Genomic DNA, 19,305 nt, shown 5'->3' with positions numbered 1-19,305 from the left:
CAGTCAAAGAGAGGCGGGTGTCGGCCACCACACACACCCCCTTCCCACCCCTGCCAGCCTGTGTCAGGCTCTCCTTCCCTGAATGCCCAGGCTGCCTGGGCCAGTGGAAAGTCATTAGTAAGTTGGGAACTAAACTACATGAAGTTCTTCCAGAGAAGGAGTGAGATTGTCGTGCCCTGGAGAGGCCCTTCCAGAGCCCAGGGCTGGGAGAAGAGGACACTCTGAAGTTTCTGAGGGCAAGGGCTTTTCCAAACACTTTGTGCCAGAACTGGGCTCAGTTTGGTCCTGGGGTGGCCGTTACCTCTCCTGTGTGGCATTCTGGGGGAGGTCAGACAGAGCAGACACTGAGGCTGGGTGGAGCCTGGCCAGGTGGGTGCCCTGAACAGCAGCCCCCTGGGGGACCTACAGACAACTTGGGGAGAGGCTGTACAATGACTCCTCCCTGACAGGCTGCTGGGATGAAGATGGGAGAATAAATACAGGGGCCTTCCGGGAGAGAACATGTTAGAAGGGGCCAGGCCTGCAGAGCATGCGGACATCAGAAGAGGGTTTCCAGGTGGTCTTGGATCTCACACAAGGACCTGGGCCCTCAGCTGTCCGTCACGTCAGAAGTGGAGTCAGACTCTCGGTGATGCAGTTCTGATTCTTCTGGATAGTAGGTATGTGGGTGCGTGTGGGTTTGATTTGACTGTGTGTGTGTGTGCACACATATTATGCAGGACGTAGGTGTGGATGAGTGTGAGCTAGGGAGGGTGTATTCTTTCCTCGCCTGGATACTCGGTCTCTGGGGATCCTGAGTGAGGAGCTGGCTCCCCAGATGGCAGAAATGTGTGAGGGGTGGCATTGGGGGGTACCTTCTTCACCCCCAAGCTGCCAGCTGACAATCAGTTGGCTTGGTGGCTTAGGGGACAGGGCTGGTTTTCCTTCCTTGACCTTTAAGGTGGGCCCCATGTGGGCGGCCAGCGGGGATGTCCAGGCCGGATGGAGGCCAGAGTGGCTGCTGGGCGTGGTTCAGGCTAGGGCCATGGGCTTGGAGCTGGGGCTGAGGTACACAGAGGGGCCGGCAGGGGCCGCGGAGGGTGTGGGCTCCAGCTCCATGAAGGCCGAGTAGAGGGTGGTGAGGTGCAGGTCACCCAGTGCCCCGGAGGCCCCACTGCCGGGTGGTCCCAAGTCACCGGCCCCGCTGCCTGTCTCTGCCAGACAGGGCCCTGGGGGGAAGCCATGGGGTGGGGGAGGAGGTGGTGGCATTGAAGAGGATGTTGGAGATGAGGTCACCAGTACCAAGGGGTCAAGGGCCAAGCTGTCATCCTTCAGCTGTTCCCACAGGTTTCCTAGTTGGGGGAGAGAACAGGAGTCACTGGGAGGTACCGAGGAACCCTGTGGACCCCCACCCCTTGGCTCTTACATGCTAAAAAGACCATTGTTGGGGTGACCTTGACCAGGGAAGAGACTGTTGGCCCCAGGGAGTAGCTGGAACCCTCCGATTCCTCTGCCATAGCTTAGATGATCTCCAGGGCTCTTATTTTGCAGTGGGGGCGGGGGGTAGCCAAGGACTTGAGAGCTGGCCCTTTGAAAGGAGGGATGTCTGTGCTGTGCACTCCCGAGTTAGCCTGCAGAGGGAGCCCTGGTGCTCTTCCCCCTCGCTGGTGCCCAGGCTTCCAAGGAAGGCAATCTGCAGTCAAGACCAAGGATCTTCTTCTAACAGTGCTCCTCGGGACCCGATGAAGTCCTCCACTGCAGGCCCCAGGGAGAGCAGAGCCTGGAGCAGAGACTCTAGGGAGGAGTCATTGCTGCTACCCCGTCCTCCTCTCTGGGCTGTGGATCTGCATTGTGGCAGGCCAGGGCCTGGGCATCAGCGCTGCAGGGATGGAGGAAGGGGGTCGGACTAAACCCCAGACTGAACTTGGCTGCTTGGGTTCCAATCCTTAATCTCCTTCTTCCTAGCCAAGTAACCTTGAATAAGTTACTTAACCTCCATGTGCTTTTGTGAAAGGGGTTTAATAATCCTTCCTCTGGTTCGAGAGGCCCAGAGGAGAGGGGGCCCATGAAGCTGATGGTCCCCGGTGAGCGCTGCTCCCCACTTCTGGCTACTTCTGGGCTGAGGCTCTAGCTGTGCATTCCTAACAAGTTTACCAAGACCTGGGCTCCAGGACCAGGAGCTCTGTAAGGGTCAGCAGTCTCCAGCTGCCTATGGATGTCCTCAATCACCCCCGTGCTCCCAGAGGGTCTGAGGCCTGGGTCAGCCACCTCCTCCAAGCCTCCCGGGGCCAGGACCAGGGACTGGGCACCCACTGGAGTTTAGGTCTGAACGGATGGACTTGGCCGTGTGCAGAGATGGGGCGGGCAAGGTGGAATGGACTTGATAGAACCCCTCCCCAGATTCCTATCCCGCAAATCTCGGCAGGGCCTGCCTAGTTCTGAGGTCTTGCATTCTTCCCCGGGGGGAACACCTCTCTCCTTCTGCCCTAAAAGATGAGTGAGAAAACACAGCCGCTTCTTGGAATGTTCAGATGGGCAGTCGCTCACAGCCACTATTCAATGGCACACTGGACTTTTTCCCAGCTACCTGGAGCTGGGAGTGGTTTGATGATGGGGTCCATTGCAACATGTTCAGGGGTAGCAGAAGGAGGGGAGTGGGGGCAAGGACGTTTCTCTTTGCCCCTTGGCACCCCTGGCTGGCTAGGGACTTCTCCGTTTCAACTGACCAGAAACCTGGCAGCTAGCTAGGCCCCAGCCTGGAGACTTGGAGGGGATGGGCCACACCGTTGGACGCACCTCTCCAGCCCTTTCCCATCTTCCCTTTTCCGCCCCCAGCTCACCCTGGAAGTCAAAGTCGGTGAGAGAGGGGTTGATGGCGTCCAGGTCAGTGCCAAGGTCTCCGTCTGGGAGCAGAGGGTCCTGCATGGTCCTGGCCGGGGAAGGCTCAGCCAGGAGCTTGGCACTGTGGCTGGGCGGGGTGTTGGCGGGCAGAGGCGAGTCCTGGGGTGTGCCTGGCTGGGCCCGCAGCTCCAAGTGCCCATCCGGCTGCGGGAACAGCGACTGTGGAGGTCCGGGAGGGGGCAGGCCCGGTGAGAGGTGCGAGTATGTCTGCCCATAGCAGGAGGACACGTGTCCCCCAAGTAGGTCCTGCAGGGGGTTCTTGCCGGGAATGGGGCCCGGAGCTGGGTGGATGGAGTGCAGTGGCTGGGAGAGCCCAACTGGAGGGGCCAGGGGCCGGATGGGGCCTGAGCTGGTCAGCCCAGGGGGTGGGCAGCCCAGCAATGGGGAGCCCAGCTTCTCCCTCTTCTCTCCAATGAGGCTATCCAGCTCTTCTGCGAAGGCCCGAGAGAGAAGAGAGAGGGACACCGTGAGACCTCCCTTTCCCCACAAGCCCTCTCCCCAGCCTTGGAACCACTCAGACCTTCACTCATTGATAAATTCTCTTTGCTCAGCTTCTCTCCCTCTCCCCCTCCCCTCTACTGTCCCCCTCGCCCTGCTCTTAGGTGCACCACGCCCTTCCTTGTGTTGCCCCCCAGCCTCTCACCCGGCTTGGCCATGCTCTTGCGCACGGCGATAGGGTCTTTCCTCTTCCACTTCTGCAGTTCCTCCTGCATCTTGTCGATTTTAGCCGGATTGAGGGCCCACAGGCAGCCCTTGCGAGAGGAGCTTCCCGATTTGTTCTCTACCTTCTCAAAACATTTGTTGAGAGAGAGGTTGTGGCGGACAGAATTCTTCCAGCCATCGGGTGCCGTCTGCCGGAGCAGAGCAGGACAAGGTCAGGGTCAGGGTCAAGTAGCCAGAGCCAGGTCTGGGCTCCAGAAAACTCCTTTGCCCTCTGGGCACCTAACCGCCACCCATTCCAGGGCTTGTCGTCCTCCTCAGCACCCAGCCTGCGTCTGGCACCCTTCCGGGGTGGGGCAGGGGTGGGCAGGAATCTTGGCCGCAAATTATTTTCACCTAAAATCTGCCTTCATCCCCACCGCTGGCCGACCCTTCTGAGGACTGTCGAGGTGATTCGTACAGGAAGGGCCCGTTCCCTGTCTGGAGCTGGACCACCCCCCCGCCCCGGGTCTCCAGGCCTGTGCTCCGAGCCCTGTGCCAAAAGCAAACTCACAACACCCAGGTCTCCCCAAGGAAGCTAGGGGATGATCCTTTCCCTGGGGGCTGCCTCATCTCTGCTTGGGCAAACCCTGGAGGGAAGAATGATGGGTGAGGTCGTATTTGGGTGTGTGCCCGTGTCACATATATGTTGTGTGTACAGCTGGGTTTGGGAGAGAGAGCGAGGTGTGTGTGTGTGTTTGGAGTGGGGGGGGGATTGGTTATGAGTCTGTGTGTGCTTGTGCCCCTAAATATGTCTCCCTGGTGTGAGCCCGTCTCTGGGGTGTGGGCCTGTGAGTTCCTTTGAGTGCAAGGATGTGTGTGTGAGAAAGTCTCCCTGGGTGTGTGGGGGGATCCATGACTGTATGTGGGTGTGAGTGTGCGGGGGCCCCGGTGGGGAGGCCAGCCCTAGGTGGGGAGTGGGGGGGCTCGTGCCAACAGAATAAACACCCATTAGGAGGCCCGGTCATGCCACCAGTGCAGTAATTGTGCCCAGGGAGGGTTGTAAAAACCATTAGGCTGACTCAGTGGGGTGAGAGGCGGTGGCGAGGGTGCCAGTGGGCTCCCCCCATCCCCCCACCTCCAGCTCTGTCCCAGGCTCTGTGACAGTCCTAAGCCCAGCAGTGGCTGACGGGTGGGCAGAACATGGGCTCCAGCCAGTGGGGCCCCCACACCCTCAGCCCCCCGTCCCTTTTCCCTTTCAGCTTGCAGTTTCTGCTTAATGAGGGGCGGCCACGCCCTCCTCCCCAGCTCACTTGCCCCAGGGAGCAGCCGGGCTGAATCACGCCCCGCAGAACTGGGTCCTGATGCCAGCGTCACGGCAAGTCGCTGGCAGGAGCTGCTGGATTCTTTCCCAGGGGCAGCTGGCCGGGGGCAGGGGGCTGGTGGAGATGACCCCCTTCAAGGCTCCTGGGGTTCAGGAGGAAGGATTCTCGAGTCACCAGACCGGTCAGCTTGGGATTCACCTTCAACTCCCACGACAGTCTGTACTAGGAGTCAAGGCTGTGTCGCCTGATGGGCAGAGTTAATGTGCACTGGGCCCTTTTATGGGCCCATAAATCTGTGACTTTTGGGATGCCAGGGCACCCCCCCACCCCAGCCACTTCCTGTTTGGAAGAGGGATGGTCGGCAGTAGCAATTATGCCCAGTGGCTGGACACTTCCCCAGTCCCGTAGCCCTGACTCATGGGGCTACAGGACGCCCACCTCCATTGCCTGGGGCATGAGAGCTACCCACCCTAGGGTCCACTCTGTTCTTGTTGGGGAAAATGACCCTTCAAATGAAGAGTGAGCGATAAAGGGGGCCGGCCTTAGGTAGGTCAGAGGGGAAGAGTCAGAGTTGGAGGGAATGGATGAGCCAACTGGTCCAACCTGACCATTTTACAGATTGGGAAACTGAGGTCCAGGGAAGAAGGGGCCTGGCCCTAGATCACACAGAAGACAGTGACAGAGCCCAGACTCCAGCTCTGTCCCCTTATGAAGGGCCCTGCCCAGGTCACCCTATAGAGCTGGCTTCACTACTGGGGCCTGTCCCATCCTCACAGATGCTTTCTCTCTGAAGTCAAATGTAAACTCAGGAGTGAGGGAGTGATGCAACTGGCTAAGAACAACAACTAGAACCAAAAAAAAAAAGTTGTTAGACCTCTTCACTCTTCAGCCCCATAAAACAAGGATTACACGGCTCCCAGGAAAAATAATTAAGCCAGGAAGATGAGATGCAGGGAGGGGCTGGGGGCCAGGCCAGGAGTTGGCAGGGAGGAAGGGCTGAGAGGAACAGGGCAGGGCCCTCACTTCCCTCTCTCTGGCCTGGCCCTTTGAAGCCCTATATAGGACCCTCCAAAAGCTTTGGGGTTAGGGAAGCTCTTATCTCAGGATCTGTCGGGATATAGGGGCAGCCCTAGATATTGGCTTTGATGCTTTTCAGATCTCGGAGACAGCTCCCTTCCCTCCTCCTCTCCATTCCAGAATCTCTGGTGGATGACGGTATTTCCCCCTTCTCTGGCCAGACCATGCTGGCCAGCTGACCCACTCCTCCTTTGATCGCCACGTGGCAAATTCAAACTTGCTGGAGTATCGGGTTCAGATTACCCTCAGGCGGGACAGTTGGGAAGCCAGTGGGGCTAGAGACCACCTTCTGGCTGGTGGGAGCTGAGTTCTGGACCTGGGCCTCAGCTCCCACTTTTGGCCTGGCTTGCAGATGAGATTAGATCCATCAGAGTAGAGACCTCAGAGAAGACACTCCTCACATACAAGCTCTGATCTCCCTTGCACCCACCCTGGAAGCAGAGGTCTGTGCTGGAGGGTATGGGGGCACATGCCGAGAACAGAAGTGGGTGATGTGAAGCCAAACAGCTTGAGCCACCAACCCATCCCCCCTGTTGTGTGACCTTGAGCAGGAGGAGTACCCTGTTATGTGTTTGCCTATCTGGAGAGAAGGGCATCTGTCCCACCTCTAAGGAGGGAATCTGATAGAAGCCCCTTCCGTGGATGACAGGAACTAGAGGTTGCACAAAGGAAGGTCAGGTGAGCCACCGAGTTCCCTGAGACACTTGAAGACCATGAAACCCACACCCTGCTTTTTGGCAGCACTGCTGCAGAGCCTGCCGCCCACAGGGACAGATCTTAATCTCTCCCTGGAATGCAGTGGGTCCTGGGGTCCCCCCCTCCCCTGCCCCCTGGCTGGCTGGAGCGCTTACTCTGATCCCTCTAATACTACAGCCTTCTCGGGGGCAGGGATGGGGACAGCCTCTCATTTCTTCCCTAGCTCTCTCTCTCTCCCCACTTGGGGCAGGTAGAGGCTTCTTGAAGCCCATCAGGACTGAGATTTCCGCTTTCCACCAGCATGAGGTTGGATTCCAGCCTGCTGTGCAACCTTGGGTGAATGGCTCGAGCTCTCTGTTCCTGATGCAGAACTCTCTTGAGAGGAAGTGTGGAAAAGAGGAGGCAAGTTCTCTCCTGGTTTTTATTCTAACCCGTGCTCTACCTTCCCGCTGAACCTTCTGGCTCAGAGAGGCCTGGCTCACCCAGGACTTGGGGTGGGAGGATTCGGGTGGATCTTGGGCTCACCTTGAAGTAGGGAAAGTGCTCTGTCATGAAATTGTAGATCTCGCTGACAGGAAGGCTCCCCGTTTTACTGTTCTTAAGGGCCATGAAGATGAGGATGCTGAAGGCAGAGAACAACCTTGAGGGTTTGAACTTCTGAGCAGACAGGGAGTTTCCCCCTGACCTGCCCCTCCCCACCCCCTTCCTGCCCGGGCTAGAGTAGTTGAGGAGAAATAATCCACTGTGGATTTAGGTGAGAGGCTCTATGATGTTGAAAGGAGAAAGGATGAGAAGGTGTCCACTGACATCGGGAATTACTGAGATACAAAGGTCTTGTGGAATCTGAGAGATCAGGGTTGTCATCCTGGCCTGGCCACTCACTAGCTGTGTGACCTCGGGTGAGTGCCTTAACTTCTCTGAACCTCAGTTTCCTCAGCTTTGAAGTAAGGAAAGTAATAGCTACCTCAGAGTTGTGAGGATTAAGGATGATGCCTTGAATATAGAAGGCACTTGTTAAATGGAATCTGTCATTATCAGTCAGCCCTCAGCCAACTGCACGCTGAAGGGATGGAACTACGGTTTCTTGAGCCCCTACAGTGTGCCAAGCATATTCTCTCACTTAATCTTTCCAAAGGCCTGAATCTTGCTGTTCTTTTTCATTTTTTTCTTAAACAGAAAGATTAAGGAACCTGCCTGAGGTTCACATCTAGTCAATTCAAGAGCCTGGACCTGAACTCTGTCTTGTTGGCCTCCGAGGATGGGGCGTGCTCTTTTCTGTGCCCCACCCTGCCTCCCACAAACCCCTTCTCTGTGCTCGGGGCTGCTGTTTGAGTTCCTTGTCCTTCCCTGAGCTTGGACACTGGCTGATGACCTGATCCCATGTGGGGCCTGGCACACAGGAAGGAGGTCAGGTGTCACTGTGGATGGGAGGAATGAAAGCTCAGGGGAAAGGTGTTCTAGATGGGCTGGAGGTGTGGGCTTGGCGCTTATAACCCCAGCCCCAACCCTGCAGGCGCTGGCTGCCTGAGCTGCATCTGTAGACTTCATTCCTCTCTTATTTCCAGGAGAGCTTTGGGGGTTGGTCTTCGCTCTGTCCCTAGGGCTGAGCCTCCCTCCTCAACTCTTAGTCCCAGGCCCTGGACCCCATGAGGCCAGAACTTAGGGGGCCCAATCTCAGGGCACCAGCCTCTGCTGAGCAGAGCCTCTGACATAGCTCCACGGGGTCAGACAAGGAGGTCAGAGGTGATCTAGTCTATCCGCCTGCCCCCATTCAGGAATCTCCTCTCCAGCATCTTCTCGAAGCCTGCTGGGTATGATTTCCATCCTCTGCCATCATCTTGTACCTTGAGGATTCTGTGCCTCAGTTTCCTCACTGGTTCTCTTATCCCTCTGCCTTCCACCCCAGGGGGGCCGGGAAACATACCTGTAGGAGTAGATGGGTTTGGGGAAGAGAGGCTGGTGCCCATCCGTGCTGGCCTGAGGTGCGATCCGCTGGTACGGATAGTGTGAAGAGCCCAGGTAGGGAATGGGGTAACCACCACCACCTGGTGAGTACTGTAGGGGTCAAAGGGGCAGAGTGGTTGCCATGGTAACCGGTGTTTCCCAAGGTGGGGGAATCCCATCCCCCACACCCCATACACATACATCCAGAGAGAGAGCTGAGGCTAGATTCTTCTCTCCCTGGTTACTGGCTCCAAGAGCAGAGCCATCTGAGGGGGCTGGCCAAGGGCGTGGACATCTGAGGGCCTCTGAGGAGATCCCCATCCCCAGATGTGAGATCTCAGAGACTTCAAAGCTCCTCTCCTCCAGTTCCTTTCTCTAGGCTGTCCAGATCCTCCGGTTGCCATGGCGATGGGGAAGCAGCCCAGATGGGCCAGAGCATGTGAGGCCCTCAGACTTCCCCTCCATTTCCAGAGCAGCTGGGTCAGAAGTGGGGTGTCCAGGCCAGGCACTCTTTTGCTGGGCACTGCCACCTTTTATGAGTTTCAGTGGCTCTTTGAAAGGGCCGGTCATGGTGGTGGGCAGGTGGGGGTAGGAGGTGATTTTACGGCAAAGGGAGTGGCTGCGGTGCCAGGGGTGGTGTTTTATGGGGGCAAAGGGGGTAGGAGACTCTGACTCCCCCATGTGCTCCGGGCTGAGGTGCTCTTTCCAGGTCACCCGAGAGACACTTGGTGCCTGAGTCACCCTCTCTGCAGCCTCTATAAAGCCCTGGGTGCGGCCATCTTGTGGGGGGGGGGGTGCGGAATGCAGAAGGCATCAAAGCAGGCACCGTGAGGCCACTTGAGGTCTGGCAGCACCTGAACCCCGCTGCGGCTCTGTCCCTGATGGGCCAAGCTGCCTCCGGGACACCCCCTGCCCCAGGTCAGACTCCAAGCCTCAGGAGGGCTTTAGCCATTCCAGCTGGGCTCCTTGTGGCAGCGAGGATGACCCCTCCTGGTCTCCCTTGGTGCCCCTCCATCTCTTTCTTGCCTCCCTCCCTCACGGCAAGCAGTCTGACCACCTCCCCCCACGGTATCCTCCCCCCACAACATGCCTGCCTCCCTGGCTTGGCCAAGATCAGGGCCAAAGCTAAAGAGCCGGGAGTAGAACCTGCTCCACAGGCAGGTCCTGTCTCAGCGCCAGGCTGCAGGTGGATGGAGCTGGGCGCTGGGCAGCCACTTGCTCCGTCTTGCCCGGTGACTCCTGGGATCTGCCTGGCAGCTCTGGGGCTCTTTTCTTTCTCTTTTGTAAAAACCTGCATCCCATGCCAGTGTGGGGCAATTACCTGGCATCCTGGCCATGTTGGAGGAGCTGAGGCTGGGCCGTGGGGTGGGGGAGGAGGGATGGGCCAGAGATGATGGGGTCGTGGAGCCTTCCAGGTGGGAAGGTCCCCCAACCTCCATGCCTGGTCCTACCCTGTCTCGGTGAAAGGGAAGTTAGGGGACAGGGCTCCATAGTAAGACAGTGGCAGACCCAGGCGGGAGCCCATTGTTGCCTTTCTGCTCAGTCACCCCACACATTCCTTTTCTCTTGGTCCCTGTCTTTGTTGGGATCTCCTCCTCTCTCTCTTTTTGGTTCACATCTGGGACGTGCCCCATTCTCAGCGCCACTCTCTTTCCTGAGACTCTCCGTCTGCAACTCTCAGATGAACCCCACCTCCTCCTAGAGAAGGGCGATTGCTTCCTTCCCCAGAGGGCCCTGGCCCCCCACCCCAGGGGGCCCTGGCCTCGGGCGGCCTCTCCCTGGGGATGCAGACATGCACACTCACATCTCATACCACATGCACACTTCATACCATCACACCTCATACCACATAGTATCCTAGGGCCCACCTGTCCCTGACCCACCTGATGGAAGGGGGGCTGGGAGGGACAGTACAGGTGCTGCAAGGGGGGCTGGTAACAGTACATCCCAGGGCCGGTCTCCAGAGCTGGGGGCTTCACCTTGATTTCTGACCCCTGTTGGAAGGCAAAAAAACAGATGATCAGGTGAGGCCTTGGTTTTCTTCCTCCCTCCCTTCTGTGGCTTTGAAACTTGTATGAAAGCAACCTCTCCTCTACTTGCCCCAAAGCTTAGTCCTAGAGACCAAATGGAGAACAGAGAAGGTCAGAGATCTGTTTCTGAGGGAGCTCAGCAGGTTAGCCGTGGAGCTGGAGCTGGAATCCCTAACCCGCACCTCACTTCAGGTGAGAGGCAGAGGGCAAGCTGTCCGGGTCGGGGTTTGGGGTGGGGGGACTGGCGGAGATTTGACAATGGTCACAGTGAGGTGGGGTGGGGTCAGAGATCTCTCTGGAATATCGTGAAGATACAGGGCCTGATCCCATGCATCAAGCCTGGCTTGGGGTCTGCTCGCTTTCAGAGCTGCCAGCCTCCGGGAGCAGGTATGTGAAGGACACCTGGAAAAATCCCACTCTACAATTCCCACTGCAGAGCCCTAGCAGGGGGAGCACAGGAAGTGGCCAGACAGGTTGGCCCAGCTGGTGACCCAAAGCCCCGCCCCTTCCTCCTTGGCAAAGCGCAGAGGAGCTCTGGCAGGCTCCTTGGAGGGGGCCGATGAGTCCTCCCCACTCTATCTCCCGGCCATCCTCAACTCAAAGGCCTTTGCGGCCTGCTCTGGGGAGTCTCCCTCATTGCTGGTCTGCTGGAGCCCCACGGCTGTTTTACCCTGGCACAGAGAACCTGGGTGCTAGCGGCTAGGCTCTGGCTCTCCACGGGGAGTGAGCTCCCCATGGGGCCTCCAGAGTCTAGCACAAGGCTCTGCCCTGAGTAGAGTCAGAGGGAGTGCACAGCTAGGTACTGGAAGGTGAAGAAGCCCACTCTTCCTGGGCTTCCCGGGGGCCTGGGGAACCAGCATCTGGGCCCCGAGGATCGAATCAACTGTCAGCTTTCTGGATGCGCCCTGGGGTTGCTGATGCAGAGATATAGCCATAATCATAGAATCTCAGGCCTGGAAGGGCCAGCAGCATGAGGTCCAACCGCCTCATTTGGAAGATGATGGGGCTGAGCCCACAGAGGGGAAGGGACATGTCCGAGGTCACCCTGTGAGTCGACCAGCTAGCTGTGGTTCTCTGGGCCCAAGCCCCTCTTCACTGCACAGGAGGGAAGGGAGTGGGCTCAAATCTCAGCCTCACTTCCTATAGGGCCAAAGGACATCTTGGGAAAGTCACTTGATTTCTATGGAATGTCGGTTTCCTCAGCTGCAAAATGGGGATAGTGGGAAGTCTTTCGAGGGTGGTCATGAGGATTAAATGGGGCACTTGAGAGAAAGCCTCTGGCACGATGCCCGGGGGCTGGCAGCGAGTGGATTTGGGGGGCAGTAGCTAATATGACACCCTCACTATGAGTGACTGTCACGTTCAATGGGCCTGAGGAGAAGCCATCCAAAGGGCCCCAGAACCAAGGGTCCTGTCTTGGCTGCTACTGGTAGGTACCCAACCCCTTCAGGCTTTGTTGGGGTGGCTTGGGGATGGAGTAGGAGCCTGTTTGAGAATAAAAGGTGAGGAGAGCTGGTGAGCATCTGAAGCAGGCACAACCCAGCCTAGCCCATTCGTGCCTACTCTCTCAGGGACCTCCAAACCCTCCTCTAACTTTTCTCTTCCCAGGGCAACAAGACTAGGAGGCAGTTCCTCTTTTTACATGAGGCCCAGAGAGGTTAAGTGACTTGCCCAAGATCACACAACTAGTGGGTATGACTGTGGAAGGATATCCCCACTTTCCAAGGTGCTTTCAAGGTATTTCTATGAATATACCCAGGCCCCCCTTCTGGGCAAAGAATAGGGTCCGGAAGTGTCCTCTGAGAAACCGGAAGCCCTCTCTCAACCCGTGTATGCTGATGCTGGAGAAGGAACCCTTCTGTGGCTCCTCCCTAACTCCCTAAACCCTTTCTCTTGGTCTCTGGAATGTGTTTTTCTTCTCACATTTGCATATGGGCGGGTAGGTCTGGCTGGGGATTCTTAAACAAACAGAGAAGTCACACGCAGGAATCCTGACTCAGGAGCCTCTGGGAAGCTGCCAGCTTCCTCAGCCTGACCTCCTGCCTCCCCTCACCTTGGCCCCTCCATGGCCAGGGCAGGTCAGCATCACACTCCCCTCCCCCATATGGCCTGGAGGCCAGAAAGAAGCTGAGACCCCAGCTCTCTGAGCTTGCTGCTTCCCTGGAGCCCACAGACCCTGAGTCCAAGATGGGGAAGGTCTGGGAAGGGAAGGTGGAGTTTGATCTCAGAGGACTCATCTTGGGCTTCTGGGAATTAGGACCCCTTGGGGTGGGTGGGATGCCCACCGGCCACTGGTACTCACCAGGACTTGGGGGCTGTGCTCTTGGCTGGGATAGGGGAGCCCGTTGCTCCAGGCCTCTGCTGAGAAGCCAGGCAGGAAGGCCTCAGCCTCCCCGACATCCACAGGGATCTCCTCGAAGGCCTCCAGCGCCCCCGGGGTCTTAAAGGAGTGTCCATCAAGGGCCAGGGCGGTCTGGGCCTCGGGGAAGACGTCCTCATGGAAATGCCGCTTGTATGGGTGGTAAGGCCCATGGCTGCCCTTGAGGAAGCGCCCAGGACTGCTTGCTGGGCCCTCCTCAAAGCCGAAGCTGGGGTACTTGTCTGAGGGTGAGAGCCGGAAGGGGCCCGGGCCTGGGCCGGCTGGGCAGTGGACTTGCTCAGGGCCTGGTGATGCGACGCTGGGGCTCTGTGGGGGCAGTGAGGGTGCCCTCTCTGGGGGGCCGTCGGGCACAAATGATGAGCAGCTGAAGCCGGCAAGCTTCTGGGGGGGACAGAGGGTAGAGAGCCTGTGAGTAGAGGCTGGACCAGGACCCTACTCTGGGCTAGGGTAATGGGGACTGCGGCTGAGCTCTGGGTGACCCCCAAATGATTGAGGAGACATAGACTGCCCTTGGAAGCCCTAATCTGATGAGGGCACTCTGCTCCTGGATCTGAGATGCCCCAGGTCAGAGAGATGCACAGCCCTGCCCTGGGAAAGCCCCAGATGGAAGGGATAAGCAGAGGTGGGGATCCGAACCCTCTGGATCTTGGAGTCACTGGGTAATTTGCTCACTGCTGGAAGGGACAAGGCAGATCCCAGGAGGTCCCCTGGGGTTGGGGGGGACTGGTCCAGCTGCTGCTGGGCTGTGTTTGGGCCCAGGTGCTGGGTACTTACGTTCTGTGAGGCAGGGGAGCCTGGGAGGCCCGGTGCCTGCATGAGGTCCCCCTGGGGCTCGCCCTCCAGTCTGGCGGGGCCGGGCAGTGTGGCGTCAGACTGCGGCGGGAGTAGCGACACCATCACCCAGTCCTGGCCTCGAAGAAAGCCGGCTGTGATGAGAGTGAGGACTAGGGTCCTGGGGTGACCAACCCCATGCTCACACCCTCTACTCCCACCCCATCCTTGGGCTGGTGCCCTCACTCCAGCCAGACATCTGGTAAGACAGAGAGAGACAGACAGACAGACAGGCAGAGAAACAGACACAGTGAGAGACAAACTCGAGCCAGAAGGAAGCAGATAAACAATGAGAGACAGAGGAAGAAAGCACAGAGGGAAGACTGGAGAGAGAACAAAACACACCAGGTGGGAGGCCCCCTTACCCCTACCCCAACCCCCTTCCCCATGAGGGAGAGTTGGCTTCTCTGGAGCTCAGCTGCGGATGGTCCCCTTGAGACCCCGCCTCTGGCCCCTATCTCCCAGAGAGGGACAGGACTAGGTGACCATTGCCAGCTGCCTCTGCTCAGGGGCTGAACAGGTGGTCGGTCTGGAGAGAAGGGGACTGCAGAGAGTGGGTCAAGCCCTGACCCTCACACTTCTCATGCTGCAGGTGACCGAGCCCTCTGTAGAGGTGGGACCTGTCACCGATGCCACTTCAGGGACTGGCATGCCCAGGGTGCCCCTGGGGACTCGAGGAGACCTGGCTGCCTGGTGGTCCTGTGAGCCTGGCCCGGCCCCGGGGTGCCACCACTGGCCCACTGGGCGATGTTTGGCATGGGCTGTTTCTCCTGCCGCCTCCAAACTGCCTCTTATACCTATGTATATACGAGAGGCCCTAACCTCTTTTTTTTTTTTTTTTTTTTTTTTTTTAATATTTCAATTTTGGGATGCCTGGGTGGCTCAGTCGTTAGGCGTCTGCCTTTGGCTTGGGTCATGATCCCAGGGTCCTGGGATCGAGTCCCGTGTCGGGTTCCCTGCTCAGTGGGACCCTGCTTCTCCCTCTGCTCCCCCTGATTGTATGTGTGCTCTCTCTCTGACAGGTGAATGAACAAAATTTTTAAAAAATAAATTTAAAATTTAAAAGAAATTTCATTTTCAAGTAATCTCTACACCCGACTCAGAGCTCAAACTCATAATCCCAAGTTTATCCCAAACTCATAATCCCTGGCGTCCCCAGGCCACTGCCCTTTCTGAGTTTTGGTTTCACTATTTGAAAACTAGGGCCTCGCACTAGATGATAGCTTAGGACTCTTTCAGCTCCCACTTCTAGAAGTATAGAACCTTGTCCCCGGCACACCCCAGAGGTTGAGAGGACTTAGGTCCAAGCCCTTCCTTGCTAGCTGTGTCAGGGAAGCTCTCAGAGCTTCGACACCATCATTGACAGAGCGGGAGAGAGGTAGGGCCTCCCACCGAGGAATGCTGTAATAAAGGAAATCACACACAGGAACCATTTTGCACAGTGCCTAGCATACCCTAAGTGGTCTCCAGATGCCCGCTCTCGTTATTAATATCCTTATTAGTACAACTTTACTATACTCAGCCTCAGCTTTCTGCCTTCCTTCCCCACCACCTGCCAAGGACAGTTCCTCTGGAATGTTCTCCTCTTTGCCAAGTGGCCTCAGATAAAGCCTGCCATTGGCTGAGGGCCTGCTCTGGGCTGGCCTCTCTGTAAGCGATTTGGAAAGTTTTCTCATAGGTTTGTCAGAACAAACCCATAAGGAAGGTTTAAGCCCACTTTAAGCCCACTTTACAGCTGAGGAAATTGAGGCTCAGAAGGGTTACACGACTTGCCCAAATCACATAGCAAATCCTTAATAGAGTCAGGATTCAAACCCAGCTCTGTTCGCTGGGCTCCTCATATGGTTTTTTCATTTGGTGGGGGCCAGACTGAGAGTGGGCTGAGCTGGGGGGTGCCAAAGAACAAGAAAAGCGTGAAGTTCACACTCACTCCCTCCTACCCGAGACCTCTGCAAAGCAGATGAGGGTAACTGTGCATTTCCCAGACTGAACTCTCTCGGGAGTGCCCTGGGGGACCCCATGGTGCCCAGTCTAGGATCTGCATGCCAGGGAGGCATGAACTGTCTCTTCCCTTTGCTTGGGGGGTGCCGTGAACAAGGAAGGGAGGGCATTTGCCCCAAGTCCCTCCAGGGATCAGTGGCAGAGGGGTCTAGTAACTGGGGTCCAGATGAGGGGGGCATGGGGAGGCTCTCCCGCCCCTTCAAGAGTCCCTACCGCCCCTTCTCCATGTCCCGGCACCCTCTCAATCATAATGCTAAATGCGGCGTGACCAGGGAAGCGCAGAGCTGGCCGTAACTGGACACCACAGCGGAGCAGGCATGGGGCCCGGGGTGCAGGGCAGCCTATCTCCGGCTCCGCATGACTGACGGCCCGCCCCCTGCCCCCCACACTGCCGTTCCCTGGACAGTCCTGGGACAGCTGGGGCCTGCCTGCCACGCCTGGATGTGGCCCAGGGCTGCTTTCCCAAGCCTCCTCCGGCACCTCCACAGGTGAGGCCGGGGCCCTTTCGTCTCCCCCAGGTCTTGGGCTTTGGAACCCATGGGGGGGGGTGGTCACTCCCCTCTCCCGAGGCAGAATGGTGTGTGATTAAGAGCAAAGGTTTTAGGTTTGGTCCAACCTGACTTTGAGTCCCAGCTGTGTCACCACCTGGCTCCTCGATTTTGAAAACCCCCTGTAATTCTTTGTATCTTGTTCCTCTGATGAATGGGGCTTGTGGGCCTATCTCCCGGGGTCAGATGAAGGGAGATAACGTGTGAAAGATGACTGGCCCAAAGCAAACCCTCAAGGACATGTGTCACGCATTTGGCCTTACTGACCCAGGCCTCTGGTTTCCCCAACGGTCCTGCAACTTTGGGCCTGGCAGGCCTGGGGAGATCGGTCAATGTCTCCCCAGGAGGCAGCTGCCCTCTCTGCCTGGCCTTCACTCAGCCTGGCCTCTGGGGGGCTCAGATCCCAGCTCTGCTCCTCTGAGAGCAGGCCGCACCTCCTTCTGAGGGCCCGACCTTCCCGGAAGGCCCCCTGAAGCCTCTGCCCCACTCCCACCCTTGCATCAGCCTCTGCGTCCCAGGATATCATCTGGAGACCTGGCTCACTTCCTGATCTCAGAGACCTCAACTGAAGGCTTTAGTTCACACACAGCTGTATGATGCACATGGACTTGGCCAAGCCCCATAGACAGGCTTAAAACCAGGGAGTGCACACAGAGCTCAGAGGTCCACTGCCCTGGAATGGTCTTCCTGCCGAGCTTCCTCTGGGTTGGTTTTATGAGGGCCCACTCCTGACTCAGTGGTACCCTTTTGGTCACCTCAGACCAGACTGTTTTACAAATGAGGAAAGGAGGCCCGGAGAAGAGGTTCAGTGACTTAGCCTAAGACCACACAGCCCCTGAAAGAGGCGGTTCCCTGCCAAATGCATCCAAAAGAGGCTGGGCAGGGGAGCCTGGGTAGCTCATTTGTTTTTGTGTGTGTGTGTGTGTGTGTGTTTTTTAAAGATTTTATTTATTTATTTGACAGAGATCACAAGTAGGCAGAGAGGCAGACAGAGAGAGGGAGAGGAGGAAGCAGGCTCCCCGCTGAGCAAAGAGCCCAATGCGGGGCTCGATCCCAGGACCCTGAGATCATGACCTGAACTGAAGGCAGAGGCTTTAACCCACTGAGCCACCTAGGCGCCCCTGGGTAGCTCATTTGTTAAGCATCTGCCTTTGGCTTGGGTCACAGTCCAAGGGTCCTGGGATCAAGCATCGCATTGGGCTCCCTGCTCAGTGGGAAGCCTGCTTCTCCCTCTCCCACTCCTCCTGCTTGCGTTCCCTCCCTCGCTGTGTCTCTCTCCATCAAATACATAAATAAAACCTTAAAAAAAAAAAAAAAGAAAAGAAAGGAAAAGAAAAAAGAAAAGAGGCCAGCCTGTGGGGCTTTGATTGGTATAAGTAAGGGGTCCTGTCCAGCACAGGAAGGAGCTCACTGTTGGGTAAGGGAGAGGGCTGGGCTGGTCCCCGACCCCTCCCTGGAGTAGCTCTCAGTGACCCTGAGGTTGGATGATCTAGTTCAGAAGCTCTAGGGTCAGGATTGAATCTGAATCCCAGGAACTGCAGGACTTCGGTTGGGCAAGGTGCTTCACTTCCGTCCCTGGGCCTCAGTTTCCTCATCTGTAATAGAGGGCTAATAATACATACCTCTCTGGAGCATTAGATGAAATATTGCTTGTAAATAGCTTAATGCATAGTACATACTCAATAAATAGTAGCTATTAGTAATAATTAGCAGTGGGGCAGAGTTAATTTAAAGCATGAGCTCTGGGGATGGGGGAAGGAGGACTCCCCCCTCTGTCTCCATGGCATCATCCACCTGCACTGGTGGAGGCTAAACTTCCCTCCCCTTGACTCTCTGGCCTCAGAGATCATGCCAGCTATCCCCCTGTGGTAGATGGAGCCAGGGTCCGTAGAAGCTCCCAGGGAAGGTAGGGAGTGGGGAGGGCTGCTCTATTGCTTTAGATCTCTCAGGAGGCTTCGCCAATGGCTCCAGTGTCCTGAGGCTAGCATCCACATTCAGAGGGAATCTTGGAGTCTAACCTCTATCCTACCTGCTTTTGTTCCAAGGAACACGATCGTGAGTGTGTGTGTGTGTGTGTGTGTGTGTGTGTACGCACGCGCAAATAACAGCAAACCCATGGGGGAGGTCCAGTCAGCTCACCTCCTCTCTCAGATCCCAGCAGCTACCAGAAATGACTGCCATGACCCTGCCGCTTAGTGTGGGCTCCCCCGATCCACAGCCTGCCCCCTTCCTGGACTGAAGCTGGGCCAGGGCTCTCAAAGGCAGACTGTGCCCTGAGGTCCCTTCGACTGTAAGGATGACCGACCTACCGACCGATCGTCCTCCTGACTCTCCATCTGTAGAGCACCCTGCAATTTTACAAAGCTCTCATATCTCTCATCTGCTTTGTTCTCCCTCTGCCCCAGAGGGTAACAGGCAGTGGTGTGCTAGAGACAGCTACTGTGGTCTTGCAGGAGCCAACTGTGCCCACGTCTTTCCAGCTCCCCGTTCTGTCAAATCAGACTGGATTGGCCATGGTGTAAGCATTTACCCATGGACATTAGCAAACACTACAAATCAGAGACTTTTTTAGGGGGTGGGGGTGGGAAGAGCTCGTTGGTGAGCATTGACCAGCACAGCACCAGGAGAGGGGGCAAGGTCATTAACCCCATTTTTCAGGAGAGAAAATTGAGGTCCAGAGAGAGGAAGGGACGTGCCCAGTGCCCTACAGCTAAAACTGAAAATCCCGTCTCCCGAAACTCCGGGCACAGGAGCCCCAGCCACACCCCCAAACACACAATAACCCTGACCAAACAGGGTCTGGAGACCAGCTCAGTAGCTCAGCACCCTGTCTACCCTCGGCTCTCTAAGCTACCTCTCCTCTGCCCATGATCCTCAGAGAGTCTCGGGGCATGGCTAGGGCTGGAAGAAGGACACTTGATCTTCCTTGGGCTCAGAGGGAAGGCAGAGCAGAG

At 57.0% G+C, this 19,305-nt stretch overlaps 1 protein-coding gene across 1 annotated transcript; it reads right to left on the bottom strand.

Annotated features, from left to right (window-relative positions):
• Nucleotides 1–920: 920 nt before the first annotated feature.
• On the bottom strand, nt 921–13,868 carry FOXN1 (forkhead box N1). Its single transcript, XM_059379521.1, has 8 exons — nt 13,746–13,868; nt 12,894–13,352; nt 10,445–10,555; nt 8,542–8,672; nt 7,143–7,239; nt 3,524–3,731; nt 2,820–3,311; nt 921–1,331 (listed from the first exon to the last, which is right to left on the bottom strand). Exons 1-8 carry the CDS (start codon nt 13,866–13,868, stop codon nt 1,012–1,014), a joined length of 1,941 nt encoding a protein of 646 aa, XP_059235504.1. The 3' UTR covers nt 921–1,011.
• Between the last annotated feature and the right edge of the window lie 5,437 nt (nt 13,869–19,305).

The sequence above is a fragment of the Mustela nigripes genome, chromosome 16 (assembly GCF_022355385.1).
Source record: "Mustela nigripes isolate SB6536 chromosome 16, MUSNIG.SB6536, whole genome shotgun sequence".
NCBI lineage: Eukaryota > Metazoa > Chordata > Mammalia > Carnivora > Mustelidae > Mustela > Mustela nigripes.
This window is presented reverse-complemented; position numbering and strand designations above follow the sequence as displayed.